The sequence below is a fragment of the Neolamprologus brichardi genome, chromosome 5, assembly GCF_056152115.1.
Source record: "Neolamprologus brichardi isolate AB-2024 chromosome 5, ASM5615211v1, whole genome shotgun sequence".
Lineage (NCBI taxonomy): Eukaryota > Metazoa > Chordata > Actinopteri > Cichliformes > Cichlidae > Neolamprologus > Neolamprologus brichardi.
The window spans coordinates 12,979,354-13,004,491 of NC_142108.1; the positions used below are offsets into that span (position 1 = coordinate 12,979,354).

The window sequence follows — 25,138 nt, forward strand, 5'->3', positions numbered from 1 at the left end:
CTTGTCTTTTTTAAAATCTAATTTTATCCCACGTCGTCCGTTGACAGTCACCAAACGTAATTTTGTTGCATTTTTTTTTAAATTTACAAATAAATAATCTTAATCTTAAATCTAAATTATATCAAAATTAATTTACTATCGCGCATAACTATTACACTTTCGTTTCTTCTAATTAGCTTTTGTTTTGAGTTTAGCCATTTATTCGTTTCAGCAATAATTTAACTCTTGTTAATTAATCCACTTTGGAAGGATTTTATTATTGTTTGTACAACACTTTTTGAAGTGTTGTGTCAAACACTAAATATAAGGACATTTCTGTATAATTTATGTGTACAATATTGTTCAGTATCTATTTTTATTTCAATTAACCAAAATTGCCCCCCCCCGCGCCACCCCGCAGCCTTTAGTAGATGCAGCTATTGTATTTATGTGAAACGTCATATAACTTTCTTCTTGAATTATCATGTTCATGAGATTATCAGAAAACTTGACCTCTTACCTTGATCTTTAAGTCAAGATCACCAATAGTTAAACCCCTTCAAGATTTTCAGTTATTGCATCTACAGTGGCAATTTAAAAATCCTACATTGCCTCGTTTACTAGTTATTATGTCCACAAATGTGGGTCCACACTGCCTGCCAGCCAGTGACGATAATAACCCATCAGCCTTTTATGACTGAAGGATTAAAAGTAGACTTGTGCAGTTTTCTGGAAACACTAAGAATATACATGGTAATTTTTTTTCTTTAAACTTTGTGCATCTCAGATATAAAACAGTGGCTAACTTGCTGTTATGGGTAATGTCTCAAATATTAATGCAAAATTTTCTATTTACAGTTGATCAAATTGGATTTCTCCCTTCAATGTTAATAGTAATTAAGGTTAATAGCATTAATAGTAACTGGTATTCAGATCAATGCTTAACCTGTAAATATTAAAGTGGCCAAAAAACAAAGAAAAACAAAAACATTCCACTCACATTAATGAGTCTTTAATCATAAATGACTAAGTAGTGTGTTACTTCATCTCACACCGTTTTCTGTATTCATGAAGTTTATATAAAAATTCTAGCATCAGCACATTTACTCTAAATGTAAAACCATCCCCAAAACACTTAACTTCATAATTAATATTTTGTTAGCTCCACTTCTTATTTCTCAGTCATATTTTGTATGATCGTATGCTATCCTTCATCTTTCAAAGGTAAATGGCACAAAAGGCAGTGATAGTCCAAGTCACATGATCGGTTGTGTCCGAGGACGACCAGACAGTGTGATAGTGAGCCAGCATCTTGAAAATTAATCATTCAAGCAACGATATGGCCATAATTGTGTACATTTAAATCAATTTTTTTCTACCTTGACAAGTCAGAATGTCTTCAGGAAGTATTTGTATTACAAAGATCCTGTCACAACACACAATATAAGCTAATTAAACTCAACAATACTCAAACAATAATCTTTATTTATCTCCACAGGAAAAACACTTTCACAGATTTCTTTTTAAAACAGCAACATAACACAATAACTCCACTTGAACTACTGTAAATGATAAATAAAAAAGACAGTAAAAAAAGAGACACAAAGGGTAACATGATTGTGGTCTGTTTTTCTTTTTGTAAACTAGACACCTGATTTGTTTTGCAAACTCTGGTCCATATTTTATTTAATTTCAAGTCTGACTTTTCACAGGTCCAGTGGTGCAAATCACAATAAATTAAGATAAATAGATTACTGTGAGAGACCAGTCAGTGTGTATCAGTAGCTGAATTCGCTCTACATAATTCTCAAATATCTATTATTTGAAGTTTGTTTGGTTGAGAGTGGTGGGCTTGGAGTGTTTGTGTCTACCTCAGTGTCAAACTAATATTGCTGCTAACAGAAAGGTTAGTGAGCTGCTCTCTCAGACGCAGGTAAAGGCACGGATGAAGTTCAAAACATTACAATTTGGCACACTAATAGCTGCCAAGCCTCAAGCCTCTGCTCAATTTTCCACCATCCCACATGGATGAGTTAGTGTCTAGTTTCAACTAGCTGATCAAGTCTGTTAGTTCAAGTCAAATGTTTCTGTAGCTGTGCCAGTTGTAACAAGTATAACATTGAGACAAATTTGCCTCCATAAGTATGTGATAAAGAGGTCAAACCTGGGATCTTGAAATAAAGCAGCACAAGTTCAGTAAAACTGTGACTTCATTAATCTCAGGCAACATGATAAAAAAACAACCCAAACACACATTTACAAAGGATGTGTTGCTAATTTACATTATTTTGGCAGTAGACTCCTTTCCTTCATACAGGTAGAATGAAAATGAGTATATTAGTTTTCCAACTAGCAAACAGCAGAAACTTAGTTTCTCTGTCTGGGGGTACATTTCTCAAAATGATTAATTATTTGGTTTGTTTTAAGCTAGAGATAACCGCATCTATGTTACATTAAGGCCATGCTAACACGTGTATTTTCTTGTTTTAAATACATTTATACATCATGTCCACATTACTGCATTTAAGGCACCATAAAGCATTATTTTTTTTTAACCCTGTTTAATTCTGCATGTTATAGATGCAGGACGCACATCCATTGTGTTTTAAAACAAAAACATGTTAGTGTGGATCTAAAGTACCTAAGGTAGTTCAATATCAATCTGGCATTATCAATTCATCCCAGATTCATTTCTAATACAACTTTACATCTGACTACACTACGCACATTTTGGTAGCTGATTCTTTGTAGGATCTCATGTCATCTCTTCCTCCATTTTTCATTTTGTTTGATTGCTTCAGATGTGAAGGAATGATAAGAAACCTGCAAGGTTTAATCAATGGATTGACCTAAATTTAGCTGGCTGCTTCATTAATAGTAATTCACTGGCATTCAGATCAATGCTTAACCTATAAATATTAAAATGGCCAAAAAACAAAGAAAATCAAACAAACACTGCACTCACATCTCTGAGGATGTCTGATTTATGGTAACCTGGAAACTATAGTTAGTGCTGTGCCATGTAACATTGTTTTGTAAGACGCTCCAATTTTTTACTCCAGGATAACAAAACCTTTCATGAGAAGTTCTTTTAGAAATAAAAAATTCCTCTATATCAATTTTCTATCTCACTTTGGTATAATGGGAAAATATGCTGCCTTTACGTTAACAGAGTTAAGTTTGGCATCCAAGTTTCTTCTCTTTATACTTGGCTGTAAAAGTGAGAGGCGTCCTCTCCAAACCAGCGGCCTTGAGCACCCTCTGCAGCTCTGTGGAGAGTCCCTCTCTGAATAACCTGAAAATGATCAACAGAAAGAAAAGATGAACATGTGGAGACGTACGTACAGCAGTGAAAAGCAGCGTATTCTCCCTGTCGCAGCAACACAAAGTAATTGTTCACTTTCACTTCAAACAGCTGCCAGCATTTAAAAACTGAGACAGGTGCACAGTGTTACTGTGTCGGATCATCACAATGCAAACATTTTGTCTGTATCATATCAGCATTTATGTATTGTTCAATTTCTCACCTACTTATGACTCTATTAAAGAAAGCAGAATGAAATGCTTTGGAAAAAACAATAAGCTTAGCTCATTTACCTGCTCATGGTACTGCTGAGTTTGGTAGCAGGGCGACTCTCCGACAAGCACGTTTTTCATCCGCACTGCTCCCTGTCTGTCAAGGGAGCGAGACCTGGGTGCTCTTTGCTGACTGCGTCTGTGCCACGACTTTAGCTGTTCGTTCACTGCTTGTCGTGGGAGACCATTAGCGTGGCAGTGTGGATGGTCCCAATTTGCTGGCGGGGTGATTCTAATATCAGGAGCAAAAGGCCTCTGTACTCTCTGGTGAGGTACTGCAGTGTCTTTATACCTATAATCATATCTATTCGAGGAACAAGGAGCTTGCTGGGGGAAATAGCTCCGTGGCATATCCATCTCATTGTAGATCAGTTCTTCATTGTAATAGGCTTTTGGAATACCAGGACTGGGCTGCTGCCTGGGATTACGGTAAAAGCCAGCATGCGGGAAAGCTTGAGGTCCATAGCTGCCAACTGGGCTGGGGAGCAGGAATGCAGATGGAAATTGTTTGGGCAAATCACCGGGCAATTCCCGACACGGGGAGCTATTGTAAGAAGGAAACGAGTTTTCAGAGTTGCTGCCCTCAGAGCTAGCATGGCTTCTGTAGTTCAGTGTAGGAGATGGAGTCTCTGGTAAAGTTATCGAGTATTCGGTCAGCCGCCTCCTTGGGCCTCGGGGGCGACCGCGCTCCTTTTCAAATGCAGAGTCAGGAGAGGACAGCCTGTGCAAACCACAATAATTATAACAAACACAATAACAAAGCTACTTTGCAAAGAAACTGCATGAAGCTTAAATAACTTTAACTATATTCTTAAATAATCCATTCTGTAAAGGAGCACCACACAGGGTGCAATTTCAACATGCAGATATGTGTGAGGTATAGCTACCTCAGGGAGAGCTGTCTGTGCACTCGCATCTCTGGGGTGGAGGGTGTACTGTTTGACTGGGTGCGACTCAGCTTTAGATGGGAAAGTTGAACAGGCAGAGCCAACTGTGCTAAACAAGCTTCCAAAGGTGGCAAAGACTCAGGTTTGGCTGGGCTGCTGAACACACAACATAGGAGAGTAATTAATTAATATAACAATATCGCTTATGAATGGTTAATGTGGGTACTACATGAAGGGTGGACAGTGTGGACATATACACGCACACACACACTTTGATAAATGCATTTTGACATATCAAACATTGAGTGATTTAATACTGTGGCAAACAGCAATTGTTCCTTTTAGAAATGAAAACAAATAGAAGAATACACATTATCACGGGCAGGAGTTTCTATATATAATTATGTAAAGAGTTACAGTTGGCTCTGCACACTGACTGCTGCAAAAACAAATGGCAGTATTAGACATTTGACATGTTGCTATTTAATTCAGAGCATTAATGGTTGTAGTGAAAAAAAGGTTACTTTTTAAAAATGGCTTCTCTAAAGTAGATGAAGACGACCTGTTTTGAAGTAAAGGAATTTCTTACACTGTTAACGTGTTAATTAACGTTTTCCTTTTAGATTTTAGAAATGAAAGGACGTTTTCTTTTTTGTTTTTAAATCTCATTTGGTCGTCGGGTTCTTTGGAAAAAATCCAACTGGATTCCTTCCAAAGAATCCAACGTTCGTTTACATAACATCACAAATCATAATTTGTGTTTCCAATTCCAATCCTCACAACTTGATAAACAGGAAAGGAGTTATAATGGATAGCCGGGGTTACCTCATCTTGACGGACGAGTGCGACTTCTTGCTCTTCTGGTAGGGCTGGTCAAGACTTGACTCGGCCCATGGGGAGTGCTCGATGGGAGGAAGGTCATACGCTGGCCTCGAGGTAAAGCTCAAGTCAACACTTGGATGGGGAGAGTGACTCAGGTTCAGCTGCAGGGACTGCGGAGTCACACATGGAGAAATGTAGGCGCCATCCATGCAAGACTGCGTGGACAGAGGGAGCAGCTGGGGAGGATCCGTCTCTGCTGGATAAGGAAGTCCTGAGGAAGGCTGTGAAGACTGACTTGTGACTTCTAGGAAAAAACAGAACAACCCCCCCCCCACAAATGATGTGCATGGTAAAGAATTTTGCATGGATAACATTTATTGTCACCACAGACTCTCTACCTTTGTGAATGACAGTATTTAGGAAACATTTGAATTCTCGTGAAGTTTCTGTGGTTAACTAGTCATCTAATAAACTCTGTGAGGGTTTTAAACCAAAGAAAATGAAAGAAGGAAAAAAGTGCTTTCAAAGAAATAAGCAAAAACCTTACCTTCATCTTGCACAACAGAATCACATAGAGAGCTGTCATCAGATGTGCCAAGATCTAAAAAAAACAAAACCGAAAGACACTCAATTAAAATTAAACATTTCTATGAAGAGCCGTTATGATTTGAATTGTCACCTTACCTTGTTGCGTAATACTGAGGGCAGGGAGTGGTGATGATCGGCCATGCTCCAGTCGAAGGCTGAAGGCCGTCTCTTGTAGATGCTTGAGTTTCTTCTCCTCTCTTTTGCACTGCTGCAGGCGGCTCTTCCTCACAGACTTGCTCAAGTTTTCCTCTTCACAGAGCTTCCGTGCAGCTTCATATATCTTCATCTGAAGCGCTAGAGAAGCGTCGACTGAACTCAATTTAGAATCCTGCAAAGGTTACGGCAGTTTAGCAGAGAGACAGACAACAACAAGGGGACACTATTCCATTGTGCAGTCTCCAAATTTGGCTTATACCTCTGCTCCTCGAGGGATTTTGAGTTCGTCAAGTTTAAACGCAGCTCCAACGCGGCGGTGAACCTGCGGGGCCTTCTCTCCTGGCTGCAGAGGATAATCTTCTGACAGCCGGCCCGTCAGCTCCTAAACAATATGTAACTAATTAAAATCCAAACGTCCCTAAAGCAACATCTCAGCATGAATGAAAGTTTATTTTTATAAGGATACACAGAAGCTTGGTTAAATGGTCAATCAAAACAAGGCTTCTTTTGAAAATCAACACCGATAAATCTCTTCAGTTTTGTTCCTGGCAGTTTTTTTCCCCCCATTCAGTTTACTCAACCATCTTCATGTTGTAGTTCTGAAATGGTGTACAAGTATCTACCTCTTATCTCTTTACATGTTCAGACTTATAGGTGCAGAGACGTGGTTGCACAATTTTGCATTTGCAGAGATTTTCTTTCACAACACATTCTTTGGGTTTCACTTTCCCACTGTATTAAGTACCCGTATCTTCACTGAACCCAGAGAAAAGCAAAGCACTGTTTCCGATTTCATTACAGATGATTTCATTACAAAAGAGGCTCGTACTTTGAGTTACTCAAAGTCAACCGCCTTTACAGACAGACAAAATCTCAAGTGTAGCCAATAAGCTTACTTATTCTTTTGTCACCGAGATCTGGGAGAGGTATCATGACTCTCATTAGTTCACCTAGAGCATGTCCCAACAGGACTGCCTTGCCCAAGTGTCAGCAGGAAAGAATGATCCGGCCTGGGATTTTTCCCCGGAGCACCCATGCACGTCATGAACATGCCTGAATCTGTGTGTCCAGTTGGGAAATTTCTAGATTTCATTTCATAGAAAAGAGAAAAGACTTAACATGAAAAATAACGACATGAAAAAAAGTCTCATGCTGGATCCAAACTGAGGCTGAAACTGCTTAAAAGTCTTTAACAGCTATAATGCATTTATACACTACAGCCACATTACATGGACTGATTTCTCTCCACGGTCTATCTGAAAGGAAATGGGATAACAGAGAACAGGTACGATGGATAACGGAGATAACCTTGAAAATGCATTAGTCAGAATTGGTGTTGGCCTTATTCCTTCTAAATGGCCTAAAAGGAAAAGCGAGAATAGCTGAGATGAAGTCTCAGTCTCACTGCGGCACTGAAATATTTTGAATGACTCAGTTTTGAAATCGGCTAAAATTTCATATCTTTTCCTGTGATTTGGAAATTCTCTGTGATGGACTGGAGACCTGACCAGAGTGTACCAGATCTTGTTTACTTCACCTCACAAATAAACAACAACAACAAAAAAAAGATCAAACCTTTACTGTCATTCAATCACCTGGAACTTTTAGTTCACACTTTAATATTCTCCTGCCTTGATTATTGCAGTTCACTTTTCAATTTTGCATCTCTCAGTCCTCCAGATTATTTCCAACTGGTGCAAAATGCAGCAGCTAGGCTGCTAACAAAAACTAGCTGTGATCATATATCACACCTATTATTGCACCATTTCACTAGTTTCCAGTGAGTCTGACTCCACTTTAAAATTCTGTTACTAACTTATAAAGGTCTACATGCACAGGCCCTTGCTTGTATAGGAGAACTTCAGAGATCTTATCAGAGCAGCCGGCCTCTCCAATCCTTTAACCAGGGTCTCCTAACTACCCGTCGCTCTGGTTTTAAAACAGAGGTGATTGTTGATCAGTTTCAGCTCATCTGCAACCATGTATTAGATAAGTGATTAAAAAGGATTGACGGGTTGATTTAGAAATGGAGCATGTAAACACTGCAACCTATGACTGTCCTGTGATTTCGCATTAGCGTCCCATCCTCAGTCACTTTGCATTCATACATATTTGTGCATCCACTTGTGCTACTAATATTCTCATTAAACAAACACGAAATATCCCTACTGCAGGTCACTTAACACGAAAACATAACAAGAAAACTGCCCCACCACTTTAATCCTTCATAAACGGAGGGTGAATCATCTGCAGCGTGCTTCCAGTGTGAGCAAAAGCTGTACCTGTGACAGCTTGCCTAATTTCCTAACAATTGTCTTTACTTTGTGTAGATCTACTTAAACCATTAAGACTTTAATGAAGAGATGAATTAGATGTGACTCATTTGTTCTGTGACATGTTTCATTGTAATATGCAGCCTCGCCAGGTTCAAACGGTTGATCTGTGGATGACCAGTGGAGTAAGCGTTACTTACAGCTTCTCGGATGCACAGTTTCCTCAGCTCATGTATGCACATCTCTAACTTCTCTTGGAGCTCCTGGTGTTTGATCTTTATGGCCCGTGTGTGTGTGGTCACATCCTTTGTGTGGGTTGTTGGGCTGTCAGACCCTGCAATGGCAAAGGAGCACATGAACAAATCTGAGATGATGTGACATTCATGTATTTCTTTATTTAAATACATAATAAATTACTAAGAAAATATATTATATTTGATGCATGTGTTTTTGGGACCTCAGCATCATCGATGTGATTTTTTTCCCCCCAGAAAAATCTGAGATATATTTAATTTCTTTTTTTTTTTTTTAGAAAAATGTGTTAAAAGGTTCAATAAACACTCCATTTTCAAAGAAAAATACATTTTTTGGCAGTTACTTGATGGTTAAGACTTTACAAGGTAAAGCAAAAATCTCCAATGACACTTAAATCCAAAAGAAAAAAAAGTCATTAAAAGCACTTGTGACAACTGTAACTTAAGCAGAAACTCAGTGATGATTGTCATTGTGTATCAGCAAGATGACAGAAACACTACCAAGAACACCTGAGAAAAATGAGATTTTAAATCTTAACAGCGGTTACACAACATGTACAATAATTACACACATATGCAGGGAGAGGAATATTAAACTTCAGGGCTAAAGAAACATCTAAGCATGCTACTGTCCAACTCCAATGGAGATCAAACAGGGACAGCCATAAGATTCACAGCCTGATGAGTCAGCCTCCAACTTTTAAAACATCTTGAATTTACTTTCATGAAATGTGGTGGCCCTGTGACCCCAAAACTGAATAACAGCAGAAAATGGATGGATGGATGGCTAAATAACTCAAATAAACCTGTCCAAATAAACTAAAGGAAAATAGATGAAAAGCAGTGAATCCTCTAAAACACACAATATTTAATTATTTTCACCTGGTATTTGACATCACTCATAAAGGTAAATACAAAAAACAGTCAGCTCTTCTTAAAGATACCAAAGCACATACACGTTGCTGGTTCATTGGCTGAACCCAGACAAATTTGATTCGATTCCAAAGAAGAGTCCTGCAACAACTCCTGCCTTTGTGAAGCTTAACATGCTCAGTTTCTGTTGACGTTGTATTGCAGATGTGTGGTTTCAACACCATCCTAATTTTGCTTCTGAAATGTGTTGTGCTAAAGTGACAACTCTGTGTGCACAAAAATGCCTGGATCTTAAAAGAAATTCACCACAAAAACAAGAAACTGATTAAAGACACTAAAAATCATTCAATGTCATACTTACAGAGAAGTCAGACTACTATGGAGATACAAATTCAATTTTACTCACATATTTTATCTGTACTGTGCTGTTTAAATCTAATTTTTTTCCCGGTGTGTATATAAAAGGGTTGTTTATGATGTATACTTTTATGTCTGTAAAGTGCAGCTGGAGAAAAAAAAAACTATTCAGTCATATCATTGAAGCAGATTAACAATGGAGGCCACTGAAACTAAAAGCAACAATAACAGTGGAAGACAGAAGAACGAATCCTTTGTTTTATCCGCTGTTTTAATTAGTAACACTGAAGCAAAATAACCGTCAGCTTCTCTGTAACTATAAACAACGCGAGCGTTCGACTGGTGCTGTCTGTAGCCTTGGCGACTAATGCCATTAGGTCTCAGGCTTATGGGAGTGGTTTCAGGCATCATCCATTAAGCACCACATACCTTCAGAGATTATTAACAGAATTCCTGCAGGTACTGACAAACATATGAGGCGCGACAGGAGAAAAAAAAAAAAAAAAAAAAGAGTGACAGCACTACAATAGGCTGAGAAATTCCTCTTCCTCACAGTCATAATCACCCTATTCTTTCTGGTGTGACATTTTTTCATTGTATAGAACAAAGATCATGTGGCTCAATTAGGGCGTGAGGAATTTCAGAGGGGCCACAGCAAATCAGCAGAAACTAATGTGTGTGCGAAAACAAAACAGCTAATGTTTGCCGTTAACTATATGATACTGTGAGGAAGATAACCAAACTGGAGAGGCAACTTTACTGACACCCTGAAGTAAACTGTGGCAATCCTCCCCCAAAAAATGACAGAATACAAAGACCAGCATGTTTACAAGGGCTGAACTTAAAATGCCCAGTTGCGCCTTTGGGCAGGCAAATTGTTTAACCTCTTCCACCCTGCATTTGTGACCAACGAGCAACTCGCCCTGCTCTGCTATGATCAGTATGTGCGCTGCATTGTTGGACTTTATTCCTACTGCACCAAATTCATGAAAGCTGTAGCTGGATATTTATTAATGTTGTTCAATAACAAAAATGTCTATTTACTCACTGTTACAGGATATTATTAGATCTTGACAAGTGAAAATGTTTTACATCTCATTATGTCCTCCTAAGGAGACATGGGCATTACTCATATTTCAAAACTCAAAAGGTTGTTTGAATTGACCCTAAAGTTGTGGAACTGTAACAACTGAAATAAGATGCTTTCATGTGTAAATAAAACAAAAAAGTGGTTATAGAGTTAGACAGACATAACCTCTTTTAGCTATTCCTCATCTCTGTTTACATCTCTGAATACAATGGCTACTACAAGCATACCGTCCAAATTTCTGACCCCAGTGTCAGCAGCGGTTGCATTGTGTAGGTTGCAGCAAAAGGTTTCCATGAATGTAAAGAATGAAAACTATGGTCTCTGCTGCACTGATTTCATCCCGTTGTTTGTTTAACTTGGTAGATAACATCTACCTGACCTTGAATGGGAAGGAATGACTTCTTAAAAGTGAAAAGTTAGTGGAGATTATTTTATCGAGAACATAACTGATTTTTCTGCTACCAGGGTATAACTCCATGTTTCGGTGAATTCTGTTATTTTCTAAAAGGATACTGTTTTGCTAAGTCAGCAGTGATCTCAAGAAATCATCGACACTGTTGCTTAAAAATATAATGGCCTGTATTTGTATAGCGCTTTACTAGTCCCTAAGGACCCCAAAGCACTTTACACATCCAGTCACCCACCCATTCATACACACATTCACACACTGGTGATGGCAAGCTACATTGTAGCCACAGCCACCCTGGGGCGCACTGACAGAGGCGAGGCTGCCGGACACTGGCGCCACCGGGCCCTCTGACCACCACCAGTAGGCAACGGGTCAAGTGTCTTGCCCAAGGACACAACGATCGAGACTGTCGGAGCCGGAGTCACTAAGAGTGACTTGAAAGCATGTGCTGTGATACATTTATCTGGTTTGATGTGTGATGTGTTTGCTCAGTTTCAGCACTCGTTTACGGCAAAAGCAAGGCTTTACTGGGAAAAATGACTTTATGCTTTACAGGTCAGATGTGGGTTTCAATGCCCGTTTCAAATTGAAATAGTCTATTACCATTTTGATAATTGACACACTGCATAGGAAAAACCAAGCAAAGATGCAGATGAGAATCATTGCAATGATGCAATCAAGAACAACCGTACTTTCCAGTAGTTACAGTGTTGATCTTATTTTAACTGTCTGCAATACAGGGTGTATCAAAAGGATCATCCGAAGTGCTTTAATTCTACATCCGTCCACTGTTAATGATCGAAACACACTGTTAAAAAGAGGGGATTCATGTTTGCATGGACATAGACTGACATAGATCCTAAGGGAAGGGGGTATTTCAAACTTTATATTTAGCAAAGTTTACTCCATCTTACTGCAAAGGTCCATTACCTTTGAAATCAGATGATTATTTTTGATACACTCTGCATTTCTCAACACCCCCCACCCCCCCCAAAAAAGTAGTTTACTGACGTATAAATTGCAAACAAAGCACTCTTTTGTTACAGGTCCTCGCTCAGCAAACTGGACATGAGGGGAACATCAGTGCTCAGTGTAGTCACACACATGTAGGAGTACGACCTGACTAGTTAGTCAGTTAGTGAGGCCGATGACTTTTCAGTCTTCAGCCTGCGGAAATAAAGCTGTGTGGATTGTAATTGACTGACAGTTTTGCATATTTTTAAGTATTCGCATTGTTACTAAACCACAATATTTCAAAGAATGGACATGGTTTGACATCTTCAAGTAAAAAAAAAAAAATCAAGTGAAAAACTAAAAGACAGAACAACAAAGAGTCATTACTGAAATTAGTTTCTTTGCATGTTAGTATAAATTTTTTGAAATGCAAGGAAACAAAAAAAGGTGAAAAAATTAAAATTGTGGACTTTCACATGGCTTTTTCATGTTGAGTTACAACTGTCAGCACTGTCTAGCACTTAACTCTACTTCCTACTTTCACATTAATGAAAGCATTTGAGGTTGTTAAAGTTGCCCAGTTTGTTCCTCCTGCCTGTAGCTGTTCTACACTGACACAGACTCAGGGGAACAGTTTGAAATCTCACCTCTATATCAAATGTAATGATCATATTGCAGTATGCAATGATTAGAGTGCATAGTTTTTTACTAAGCGTGACATTTAAAAATAAATAAATAAATGCTGAAACACTAATTTTTTGTTTGTTTTTACCTGAATGAAGAATGATGCCGCTGTCAGTGTCGCTGATCTCGCCGTTCCCCTCCATGTCAGTAGATGGTCTTCCTGTTCCTGTTCTTCAGTGGAGGCAAAAGATAATGTCACATACCAGGTCCTTCTGTTAAGTAAGAATTTCATTTAATTTAAAGTGACGGCCTCTTTTTTTTTTTCTTTTTAGTGTCATTGCCCTGAATTGGACAAAGCAAGTGTTGGCAAATTTGATACAGAATTTGGGAATTTATTCACAAAGCCTGCGACCTAAGATAATCCAACCGCAAGGAGAAAAAACTGAGAATAATCCTAAATAACTAGACATTATGCTTCAAATAAAACCAATAGCGTAATTTAAAAAAAATCCTAAAACCAAGGCAAACATCATTAACACACAAGCTTCGCAAAGACCGCCCATTACGTAATCTGTGACCTGTTACTTAAGTGATTCAGGTGTGACTTGCCTCTTTGAACTCTTAGACAGGTGTAGTCACAGTCTTCCACAGCACACGTATGTGTAGCATGAGTACACATACGTGTTGTCAAGTCTAGGGTGTTTCCTGTGACGGCCTGTTTGTTAAGCTCTGATGTCATGATTGCCACTAACTCACTCCGTGTCATAGATGGCTCACAATGCATGAGTTATAAATCCATCTGGTGGCAAATACAAACTGGGAAGTTTAATAATTAACTGAGTGAACAGAAGAATGCAACTGTGGTTGCATTCCAGCACACAGGCTTGGTTAACTTCAGCTAAGACTAGAAAGCAAAGGAACAACTACCCAAGGTAAAGTCAGCTATGTCATACAAGAACCAGTTTAATGTTAGTCGAGCTATTGGGTAACACCAGGAAACATGCAGAGATCTTCAAAAATAAAAGTATCCCATTATCTTATCCTATTCTAAAAATGACATAACCATGACATACATCCACAAACCTGTGACTGTTACCTCCACACCTCTGAATCACAGAAAACTGCCAGGTGTTTTTGCACTGTTACAGCAAAACAGTAAAAAGCCACCTCATCATCACTGAGCACTGACATCTCAAACCAAGCAATTAAAATAAATAAATAGACGCAGCCACACATCTTTGGAAGATACACCGACACAATCTTTAAAATCCATAGGTCAGGAGTGCCACCAAATTTCATGCGACTGTCTGGACCAACATAATCCTACACAGTACACAACAGGTTTTTTCTTTTTTTTTAAACTACACTTGCATAATGTTAAAGTACATGCAAGTCAAAATGATAAATAAACCCACTTCTAATTGGGCCTCAAAACAGACCCCTTACTGGGAAGAAGATTTGCCAAGGATATCTCCATAATCCTAACACTGATTTAGCTGTTTGGCTAATAAACAACGCTGCACAGCAGCAGGAACAGCTCGTTACAACCCTGAGAGAAGTGAACGAGACTAAAGCGATGTGTCACAATCTTATCAGTTTCTATTAGCCCAGAGATAACCAAGGAGGGAGCAACGAACACAGCATTCTCATTTTATACACATTAATGGTCCAAATCTGTGGAAATGGACTTAAATGATGCAGTAAAACTTTAAGATTTATAGCAAAGTATGCGAAAGACGCCCCTTTCAGAACCACTGGACTGATCAATCAATGTTCTTTCAACAAAGCCTTAACAGCCACCTATTCTATTAGCCCAAATAATGTCAGTACAAACAATTCAGTTACTGAAACAATTAGTCTGCTTTATTCTGAGACATTTTAATCAACAGTATGATTATTCAAGGTTGATTTTCATTTCCAACAATACACCAAAGCATATCCTCTACATTAAAATCTGGGGAGTCCAGTTATATGCCTTGGAGCATTTTTGAGTTTTCCGTTTCCCACTTGGCAAGTTGAAGTCAAGTTAAAATCCCCGGGAAATAATCTGCACTCATCTATCCTCCACGCGTGGATGAAGTTGCATTCTCAGTTGCAAGCGAACTGAAACTTGTCAAGTGTTTACAGGTAGGCATTTGGTTTGGTGTGATTTACCTGCCGGTAAAACATATTTTTCTTGTTTGTATTGTATTTTTTGAACAACTTTACATCCTTGAGGACAACTAATTAACAGTTTCAGTAAAATAATTTCATTGTGTGTAAGCATTCACATTAATAGTACAATTACAGATATTCTACATTAATCCAAGTTGACGCACATGGACGTTTGTAGGTTTTATGAAGAATGTCATTAGGACAAAAAAAACAAACAAACTTACTTTACTTCATGGAAAACTCAAAAATCCAACCAGTGAAAAGTGTCCCACAGAATTCCCAACTTGAACGGAGATACACAAAACCTGAGCCGCACAGAGTCTGGGCAGGAGTGAGAGCCTCACCGCTAAGAAAGCGCTGCTTGCTGAAGAGGTGTGGCCTCGGACAGCGAGGGCTGAACACTTGAGATGGTATCACATAACTCGACTCCTGCGTGAGCTTGAAACTGTGTCAACAACAATGACCAACACACTGAGAAATTACAAGTCACTTCACGCTCTTATCAGTCCACTTACAGATGGGTGGGGCCATTTTTGACTGAAACGTGCGTCTCGTGACAAATGCAATATCGATTGTCCCCCGGACAATAACACTTTAATTCATTGATAAACAAATTGTTAAAAAAAATAGACGGTAAACTTTTTTTGTTATTAGCCAAAACAAAAAAGCAAAAACATACTATTTTCATGCTCAAAAAATTGCAAATTTCTGTTCTCACATTTTATAGACCAAAAGATTAATTAGCACCAAAGTCATTCAACAGATTAATCATGAGCTCATTATTTATTAGTAAGTTTATCCTTATCAGCAGCCGGATTGCAGCAGTCAAAGATCCTGGTTCACTGTGATTTGTTTAAGGGCTGGAAATTTGTTTGTGGGACAGAGCTCATATCTGGTTTAAATGACTCTATGACTTCATAACTGCATTTAAATGACTCACTCACAGAGTTGGGCTTCTATTTTCTCACTATGATCATTATAAACTATTCCTAATAACTGTGAGAGTTTGAGGTAGTACAGACCAAAGATGAGAACACCAGAGTCAGTGCATGTTTACTGCCATCTCCTGGTTGATTATAAGCAGAGAAAAAAAACAACAACACGCAATCATGAATTTAAAACTTTACTAGCATAGATTTTCGCGTGTCCCCTTAAACTTCCCCCACCTGTCTACCTACTTCTGGTCTACCCATACAGAGGGTTTTTTTGCATCCAGCTCTTTCTTCCTGCACTGAAAAGAGGGAAACAAATGGTAGTGGCATAGTTCACATGATTTACAGAGCACCTGCTTTGCATGGTTCACATTCATTCTGAATCTCAATATTCAGTTTGGCTTTCCAGGAATGTTGGTGCTCAGACACCCGCAAAAAGGTCCAGCAATTCCCAGACACTCAGGGATCAGATCTCAAATGACATGGCACAGAGAAAGCAGCAAGGTTTTGGTTCAGCGACTTCTACACTTAAGACTTCACACTGTGAGCACTACTCGAAACATTTCACAGATACTAAGCCATGTCAGACTTTCAAGTTTGCCTTTGACTAGGTGGGTTTTTCTGCACTGAAGATTTCTGTGCACCTCAGACCCAGAAAAATACCCTCCCCCCATTTAAATGCTTTTGCTCATTTAGGATTCATTTAATCAAGTATAATCTACATTTTTGTACATCAAATGATCAGAAATAACAGGAAAATGCATAGATTTCTGTTTAAGAAATAAGTGGTAATTATCCTTTCACGTGGAATACTGCATACACAAACAGACAATATTTGGTGTCTCCTTCAAAAACAAAAGTTAAAGTAATAGTTCTAAATGGGGATTTCAGGAAATCTAGTTTCTCATGTGGCTCAACTGATCAGACAGGTCTTTCTGACAGTTTGCCCATCCCATTTATTTTAAGGCTAAATAAATAAGAGTTCAACAGCCTTTTTTATGGTTTATTATAGCACTAGATGTATTAGTGGTATGACTATATTAAGCTATATTAGATGCATTAGTTTGACCTAATAATAATGCAAATAAAGGCTGTAGTTGGGAACAGTGCTTACCACCTACTTCAGTCAGCTGAGATTTTGTCTTTTTCAAAGCGCACTCAGAAACAGTATTAAACATGGGCATAGCTTCCAGGTCTGAGAAGTGAAGGCAACATGGAATTCCCTTAAATATGTATTCATTTTAACTTCCACCAGTGACCTTGACTCCTATAGACATCTATGGGAAAACATCACCCCAACATCAGTAAACATATGAGTTTATGGGTTAAGTCACTAATTTCATGTCATACTGAATAAAGCATCAAGTTTAGTTTGGAGAGATAATCTGGGCTATAACGCCCTGGCTATTTACTTACTGAGAAGCCAATAAGTGTGTGGTTTCTCATCGAATCGGCTTTCAAAACGCCAAAATAGTGACATCATCATCTTGAGGCTTTAAAACAGGGCTTCAGAAACCACTGGTTGATGTCATAGAGGGTTAGAGTTTTCACAATACTAGAATTACAAACTCGATACCGATACACAGGAAAACACTCGACACTCAATAGCATTTTCAAAACCACGACAAAGATTTTGTCCCCCTTAAGCAAAAACAAAATGAATGAACTGATATTTAGAAAGTGTTCATTTTTTAATGTTTAATTATCCAAATTATAAGTTTGATTTAACAAAATTAGTATTTAAGATTACATTTTAAAATTGGAAAACTTCATTAGAGATCATGAAGTTAAATATATTTTAGAACCTACTTAGAAAAAAAGGTACAGAAAATAACAACACCTAACATTTAAAGTGTGGTGTTAGTTGTGTTATGTTCACTGTGAAAGACTGAGGCTACGTCCACACGTACACGGGTATTTTTGAAAACGGAGAAGAAGACGTCTAGAAGCCTCGGTGGGAAAAAGTAAACAAAGCTGGGGCATAGAAGCAGAACCGAGTCGTATGTGTGGAGGGACAGTAACTGTGTGTGTATATGTAAGCATTTAAACACTGCAGAGAGTACAATTAACAGTAATAGTATTGTAGAAATTCACCGAAACAATAACGTGGCGCACAGTGTGACGTCAAAAAAGGCGCACACCTTTGACGCTGCATTTTTCTTGTTCATACGTAAATGCAAAAACTGAGTTTTCAAAAATATCCACCCTGGCCGGAGTTTTTAAAAATTTCCGTTTTCAGTGACCAAAAACGCCGTTTACGTGTGGACAAAAGGTGCAAACGCATAGAAAAATCTGCATTTTCAAAAATACCCGGGTACGTGTGGACGTAGCCTCAGTCTGCATCTTTTTACATCCTCAGCTCCGCTCTTCAGGCCTGAAACCTGTCTGATTCTGCTGTTCTGCTCTGGATTTCACTCTTTATTTCTACTTTGATTTCCTCGCTGCTCTGCACAGCAAGCAACCCTCCAGGTTCCCAATGACAACATGATGATAATGTGGCTATCAGGCAATTGCTAACAGTTAAATGGATAACGTGTGCACAGGCCAGGTTAACATTTCTAATAACAGATTAATACTTCACTGTTGTTGAAACAGAAGCTTTACTGATCTCTGAAATTCCTGTGCCTTTCATCCAGCAGCAGTGAGGGAAAATTGTACAGCTGCAAATACAGCTGCAAATGGCGATCTTAATTGGATATTAATTTTAGTATCTATTAATATGAGGCTATTAATATGAGTGGGTACGCCCATCTTTTACTTTATATGTGCGCACCTCATTTCTTTTTTATAGAAATGGCTTTTGCCCTATTGCATGTTTAGTTAAGATTTACTCACTTAAAAACTGAAAATACACAATATTTAAGGCTCAAGGAAAATCAAAGGTCAGTTATAAATCATCCATAGTTAATGAGTAAATAATGCCATGAGAATAATGATCAAATTAGTAGTGATGAAGCATCCCTACCTATTACCAGCGCCTGTTAGTACAATACAGCAGCAAATTATACAAAAACAAAACAACAACAAAACAGCAATAATCATATACAAGAAATTAATTCATATTTTTTTAAGTACTTGTGTAAAACGCTACTGTTAAATTCCAGGATTTTCACAGGTTTTCCAAGACCGTCTGAGCCCATATAATACCCCGCACTGATCTGGAAAACTACAGTTAAGAGGAACTGAGAGAAAGCTGTAAATGAGAAATGTTTAGCCACATTTTAACACCTAGTCAAAGATGCAATTATAGTGTAACATTTCACAGTCAGAAGCGCATTAGTCACATCGCAGCTGTCCACCAACAGTGTATTTAAGTCCATCACATTAAGCTTGATGTGATGACTAGTAAAACTGTTTCCCACAAAGATACCAAACACACAGCATCCAGAGTTATGGTAGCCAGTTGGTGGATGTCATCATGGGTAGTTTATATAAACCAGAAGTCCGAGAGAGACAGAGAGCAGGCTTTGTAAAGGAAACATAGCAGCTGGCAAAACAAATTCTTTAAATATTCTTGAGTCCTTTTTATAAGTGCATGGGCTAGACTGCCGCTGCCAATGCAGAATTATTAAGTGCCAGTCCTCAATACTTTACAACTTAAGACAAATGTGTGCCAGTGAAACACTTTTTAAGCTGCACTAATAAACCACAAACCCTAAAAAACCCCAACAAAAAACCAAAAGAAAATCAAAAAATAAAACGCACAGGAAGAGAATCCTGTTTCAAACCTTCACACTTCTCGCTGCCTGCAGCCAACTTAAGCTTCATGTTGGTTCAAACTCCAACCAACTAACGTACATGTGAGAAAAAAACAAACAAACAAACAAAACACTACATGCACACTTTGGCAGAAGAAAAGTCCCTGATTTGATCACTGAACAATTTGTCTATCAAATGCAAACCAAGCATTAAAATTGTGGCAGAGAGTGAACAAGCCTAACACATTTAAAACTAAAATGAAAAAGATGAGTATACAGTTATGGTTAAAGAGGGAAAAACGTATACCCTTAGCAGGTAAAAACAACCAGCAACAAATGACATATTACACAGTGTCATTATTTATTTAACAAAAACCAAATCAAAATTGAGAAGCAATGTGTGGAAAAACGAAGTTCAACCCACGATTCAGTAGCTGGCAGAAGCACCTTTAGTAGCAGTAACCTGAAATTACTTTTAGTTTCTTTATGACTATCAGTCTCTCACATCGTTGCGGAGGCATTTCAGCCCACTTTTCTTTGCAATCTTTACAACATGGCTTCAGTTCATTGAGGTTTTTCCCCCACACTTATGTACAGCTCTCCTCACTCCAGGTCCTGCTAGATTAATTAAATTGGTTTGAAGTCTGGACTTTGATTGGACCACTGCAAAACCTTGATTCTTTTCTTTTTCAAACATTCTGACATAGATTTGCTGCTGTGTTGCTGCAATTCTCACCAAGCTTCAGCTGTCAGACAGGTGGGCTCATAATTTACTCTAGAATAATTTGGTATAGAGAGGAGTTCATGGTCAACTTGGTGACTGCTAGACGCCTGGATTATTTGGAGTTATTTGGCAAAACAAGCCCAAATCATCACCCCTCCGCCACTGTGCTTGACAGCTGATGTCTAGTGGAGGTGTTTGTGGAGGTGTTTGTGAAAGTCTAAGTCCAGACTTCAACTCAATTGAACTGCTGTGGCGGGATATCACAAGAGAGCTGTATATAAATGGATCATTGCTAACCTCAATGGTGCGAGTCATACAGAAACCTGAAGTTACTTCAAGTTATCACTACTAAAGGTGTTTCTTCTGGTAAAGGTGGTTTTATCATGACAGTATATTCTGTTTCAGTTTGCTTTATCTCTTAAATCCCAGTGTTATCTTATATTTACACCAAATACCAAACACGTTTTTTTATGGCCTCACACATTTAGTAAATTTTACACTCATTCTCTAACACTCAACTAGGGGTGACTGACACATCAGGAAACTTTACGGTTTTATGTGGGTTTAAACAATGCTGGGCGGCACAGCATGAGTTTGTAATTACTGCTGCACTGGAGGGTCAGTGAAGTAGTAGGGGTTAAGCCACTTCTGTCTTTTGCCCTTGGGTCAATGCTGAGGAATGTGTGACTGCGGTAAAATTTCAATCAAGTGAAATGAGAAACTAACCAATGGGACGACTGCACAGGAGATAAATATGCCTAGTATTAACAATTCTGTAAACTGTGTGCAAATTTCAAAAAGCTTGCAAAAGTACTTCATTAAACTTGCATTTTATGATCAGACATGTTTACTCTTCCAGTCAAAGAGGATGTTGCAATCTTTACAACTTCTGTGTACAGCCAGGTATCTGTACAGAGTTTATGGTTCACCTTCAAGCTTGACTTCTCATTTGCAAACAATTGACACACCAATATTTTTTTAAACAGCTTTTTAAAGAAAATAAGTATCACATAGAAAAATAATTCACATTTTAAAAAAGAAGATAAACAGACTTCGTGATACTTACAGTGTTTCTGGATCACTGGTTATATATATATATATATATATATATATATACACATACACATACACATACACATACATACATACACACACACTGAATACAAAAACAAATAAAAGTAAATCTAACTAAGAAAGGAGAGTGTGACTGTGTATCATCCACTCGCTCAGTCAGATGCACTGAGCTTGCTGGGCCTCATCTTTAGAGTTTCTCAAAGTTTAGGAACTTCTTCGCTTCAGTAGTCAGCTCTTCCCCAAAAATACTTTTACCCTCGGCTCACTGTTACCCATTATTAAGTTAGGTTCAGCAGTTCTAAATAAACAACACGCTTCACAAAACTAGTAAAAGTAAGATAATAATTCTTAGCTTTCTTGTTCTTACCTTCGTAGCTAGTTAGCCTGCTAGCAGCATGCCTCATCTACATCCATACAATCTGCGCTCCATTGGCTCGCAGCCTCCCAGATTTGAGCTGGAAGTTTACTTTAGCTACAGTGAGAAAAAAAAGGAGTGGAAGAAAACAGAAGTGAGTCCCAGCGTTACGTCAGTGTAGTCTAGCCGCTTGAATTAACAGGAAAACAACCATTAAGCTGAAGCTGAGTTCTCAAACCGCTAACTTTGTTGGAAAGCATACTCCGAGCGCTCACTGAGGCAAAGGAACGCCGAGCTGCCTTCAGGTACCGTCGGAAACAGTTAGCACACGAGCCAACAACAAGTAAATACCATGGTAACCGCGTTGTGCCAAAAAGTGATCATCTTCTAAAAACTGATTTCCAGTGTTTCCATTTGTGTGTGTGTGTGTGTGTGTTTTTTTATATGCAATGTCTTTACTTATATTGGTAAATAGACTAAATAAACAGGATTTACTACGTGGCTTTTAAACTAGATAAATTAAGGATATATTACAGTCACTTTGCCAAAAACTGATTTCGGCTTCTACCTTGCAACAGAAATGTTGTTTGTGGCTCAAGATGACTCGATATCATTTATGATGGATACGTTTAACATTTGTTTTATATATTACTGCCAAACAAGTTATTTATACCACTTTAAATACAGACAATGGCTTTTTGGCAAATACCGGAAATCATTGGTAATATGGTTACCAATGATTCACATACATTTACGTGTTGTTTTCGAGCCACGAACTACTCGTGGTTTCAGCCCTGCTGGTTTGGTGTTTCTTACATGAAACAATATAGCAAAAAAATAAATAAATAAAAAAAATCTTCAATCAATCCTTCACCAGCAGTTAAGCAATTAAGTCTGAGATGTCCAGCATCACTTCTGCAGTTTACATGACTCCTGCTGTGTTGTCACGGGGACATCCTGGGCTTCCTATTGATGCCAAATGTATAGGGACTGGGCTAACATAGCACACAGAGTTTTTCAAAATAATGGAAATGACAGCTTCCATATTTTGTGGCTGCAAGGAAAGTTAAGTACCCCCCCCCTCCCCCCCCCCCCAAAAAAAAAATATATAAAAAAAATCAAATGAATGTAGTGTCATCTGAAAAGTGAGAACTCTCTCAAATATAATGAAACAAGGCTCACATATACGGATTCCCTTCACAGGTTAGTGTCCTGTGCGGCAGCTGAGAAACCAAATCTCACAACGCCAGAGCCCAAACTTATACGATACTAAAATAAAATATTCTTCTGCCTTTTTTCATCCAGTGATCAACCAAGACCTGATGTCCACTTCAAGGGACAAAAGATAAGAAATATATAATAACATTTTTAAGATGATGCAAAATGTTTCTTTGAAACACAGTATTTAAATGTTCTAAAATAAAATAAAAATAAAGGGCGTACACGCTGTGTCAGCCACTCGGATGTAAGAAATTCCGAATGTTAGATAGAATTGTGAAGGCAGCACCACTTACGGGTAGTGAGCTACAGATGACCAATGCATGAGTCCCCATAAAAAAATCATGTATTGGTCATCAAAATATTTTTTTAAAGTCACAAACAAAGAAACAAAACCAAAAACCAAAAACCAAAAACCAAACAACAACAAAACGCTCACTGTGAATCTTTATTAGGATAACTAATAAGAGGTAGGATAGACCTACATTAGAATTCTATCAAAACGTCCACTAGAGGTCACCCGCACCTTACTTTGAGTTCCCTGTAAACAATGCAGTCCTGTGAAAAACTAAGTACGCTCTCATTTAAGAGAGTGTACTTACGATAGAACACTATCGCTGGTGATTTTCACCCGAGCAAATACATTTACACGATTTCTCTCTCCCACGGGTGTTAGCGTGTCAAAGAGACTGTGCCTTCACCAGGGAAGTCTCAAATATTCCCACTAATGATTGGACCAAAGACCATGGTCTTTCCAGTATAATTTTTTTTTTTTTTAGGAATTTTTTTTATTCTTGAATTCCTAATTTTTCTGTAATTTTGGAGCATTATTTTAGGGCCCGCACTTTTTTCATTTTGTTTGACATGGCACAGTTGAAAGTAAAAGAAGACCACTCTAACTTGTCATGTGTTGTCATATTTTGATATATTTTGATGACAAGTAGTTTTTATTGGTCATATTATATCGGGTGATAAGAAAATGAGACTGAACAAGTATGGTTTGTTTGGAAGAAAAAAAAACACAACCTGGCCATAATGCAAAGTGGTACATTTGGAGAGAGCAAAAACACATAAGCACAAACACCTCATGTCAACTGTCAAGCACGATGGTGGTGGGGTGATGATTTAGGCTTGTTTGCAACCACAGCACCTTGACAGCTTGCAATCATTGAGTAAAGCGTGGACTTCTCTGCATACCAAAGTATTCTACAATCCAATGTGAGCTGTGCAACAGCTACAGTTTTGCGCTACAAGCAAATCTGCAACAGAATTGCTGAAAAAGAGAAGAAGATGTTGGAGTTGCCCATTCAAAGTCGAGACCTCAAGCCTGTTTAGATGCTGTAGTGTGTTAAGAGAGTTGTGCATAGAAAAATACCCACAAACCTCAAGGAACTGAAGCAACGCTCAAAGAATAGTGGAACAAAATTCCTTCACAATGATGTGAGAGACTGATAAAGTCATACAGAAACTTCACGTTGCGTCAAGTTATTACTGTATGATAAGGCAACGTCGATTTTCACAGAGTCCTGTACTGTATAGACCGCATAGAGTCCTGTGAAAGCTTTCTTTTTCTTATCACTCTACATTACCCTCATAACATATTTCCTCTTATGAGTCCCTCCGTGTAGGAGAAAATATTATGCCTGCGTAGCTGGTTTCAAAACCAACAAAGGCCAACAAATGAGGTTTTTTTTAAAAAAAAAAGGGATGATTCTAAGAAGACAATTTTCCGGTAAGTCTAATAAATGTTTAGGACAACCACAATAAAAATCTCCAGTTGAATATCCACTACATTTTCAATTCAGGGTCATCAGTGTCACAGATCAAGAGGCAGTACATGCTGGACAGGCCATCAGTCTATTGTGGGGCGATCGCACAGAGACACTCACACCTGTAGCCAGTTTAGAATCATCAGGTAAACTAACGTGTGTGTCTTTGTATTGTGAAGAAGCTGGAGTTTCAACAGAGAACCCACTCAGGTGTGGGAAGAACATGCAAACTACACAAGAGAGTGGTTTCAAAACCAGGACCTTCTTGCTTCGTGGTGACAGTGCTAACCACTGCGCTGCTAAATAATATAATTCTGAATATTAAATGATGTAACCAGTCAATTTTTTTTATAGTTTTTTTAGTTTTTGTTC

General features: G+C 38.3%; 1 protein-coding gene across 7 annotated transcripts; it reads right to left on the minus strand.

Moving 5' to 3' along the window:
• Positions 1-1,147: 1,147 nt before the first annotated feature.
• Positions 1,148-22,084, minus strand: inavab (innate immunity activator b). Of its 7 annotated transcripts, none has more exons than XM_006784338.2 (11): positions 22,025-22,084; positions 21,792-21,896; positions 12,991-13,068; positions 8,482-8,615; positions 6,268-6,390; positions 5,949-6,180; positions 5,812-5,865; positions 5,268-5,568; positions 4,443-4,598; positions 3,577-4,276; positions 1,148-3,274 (listed from the first exon to the last, which is right to left on the minus strand). In XM_006784338.2, exons 2-11 carry the CDS (start codon positions 21,826-21,828, stop codon positions 3,182-3,184), a joined length of 1,908 nt encoding a protein of 635 aa, XP_006784401.1. In that variant the 5' UTR covers positions 21,829-21,896; positions 22,025-22,084; the 3' UTR covers positions 1,148-3,181. The 7 variants fall into 7 exon arrangements, with proteins under 7 accessions (XP_006784401.1, XP_035761117.1, XP_006784402.1 ...); XM_035905224.2 differs by having other exon boundaries at positions 21,991-22,079; XM_006784339.2 differs by having other exon boundaries at positions 4,443-4,595; positions 21,792-22,079.
• Positions 22,085-25,138: the final 3,054 nt, after the last annotated feature.

Bases quoted from the DNA above. Each gene is read 5' to 3' on its own strand.
- inavab (XM_006784338.2), bottom strand. From the start codon at position 21,828: ATGAGGCATGCTGCTAGCAGGCTAACTAGCTACGAAG. The intron at 5,569-5,811 runs GTAAGGTTTTTG...GTTTTTTCCTAG, and splicing joins TTCTGTTGTGCAAGATGAAG to AAGTCACAAGTCAGTCTTCA. The intron at 3,275-3,576 runs GTAAATGAGCTA...GATCATTTTCAG, and splicing joins CTCAGCAGTACCATGAGCAG to GTTATTCAGAGAGGGACTCT.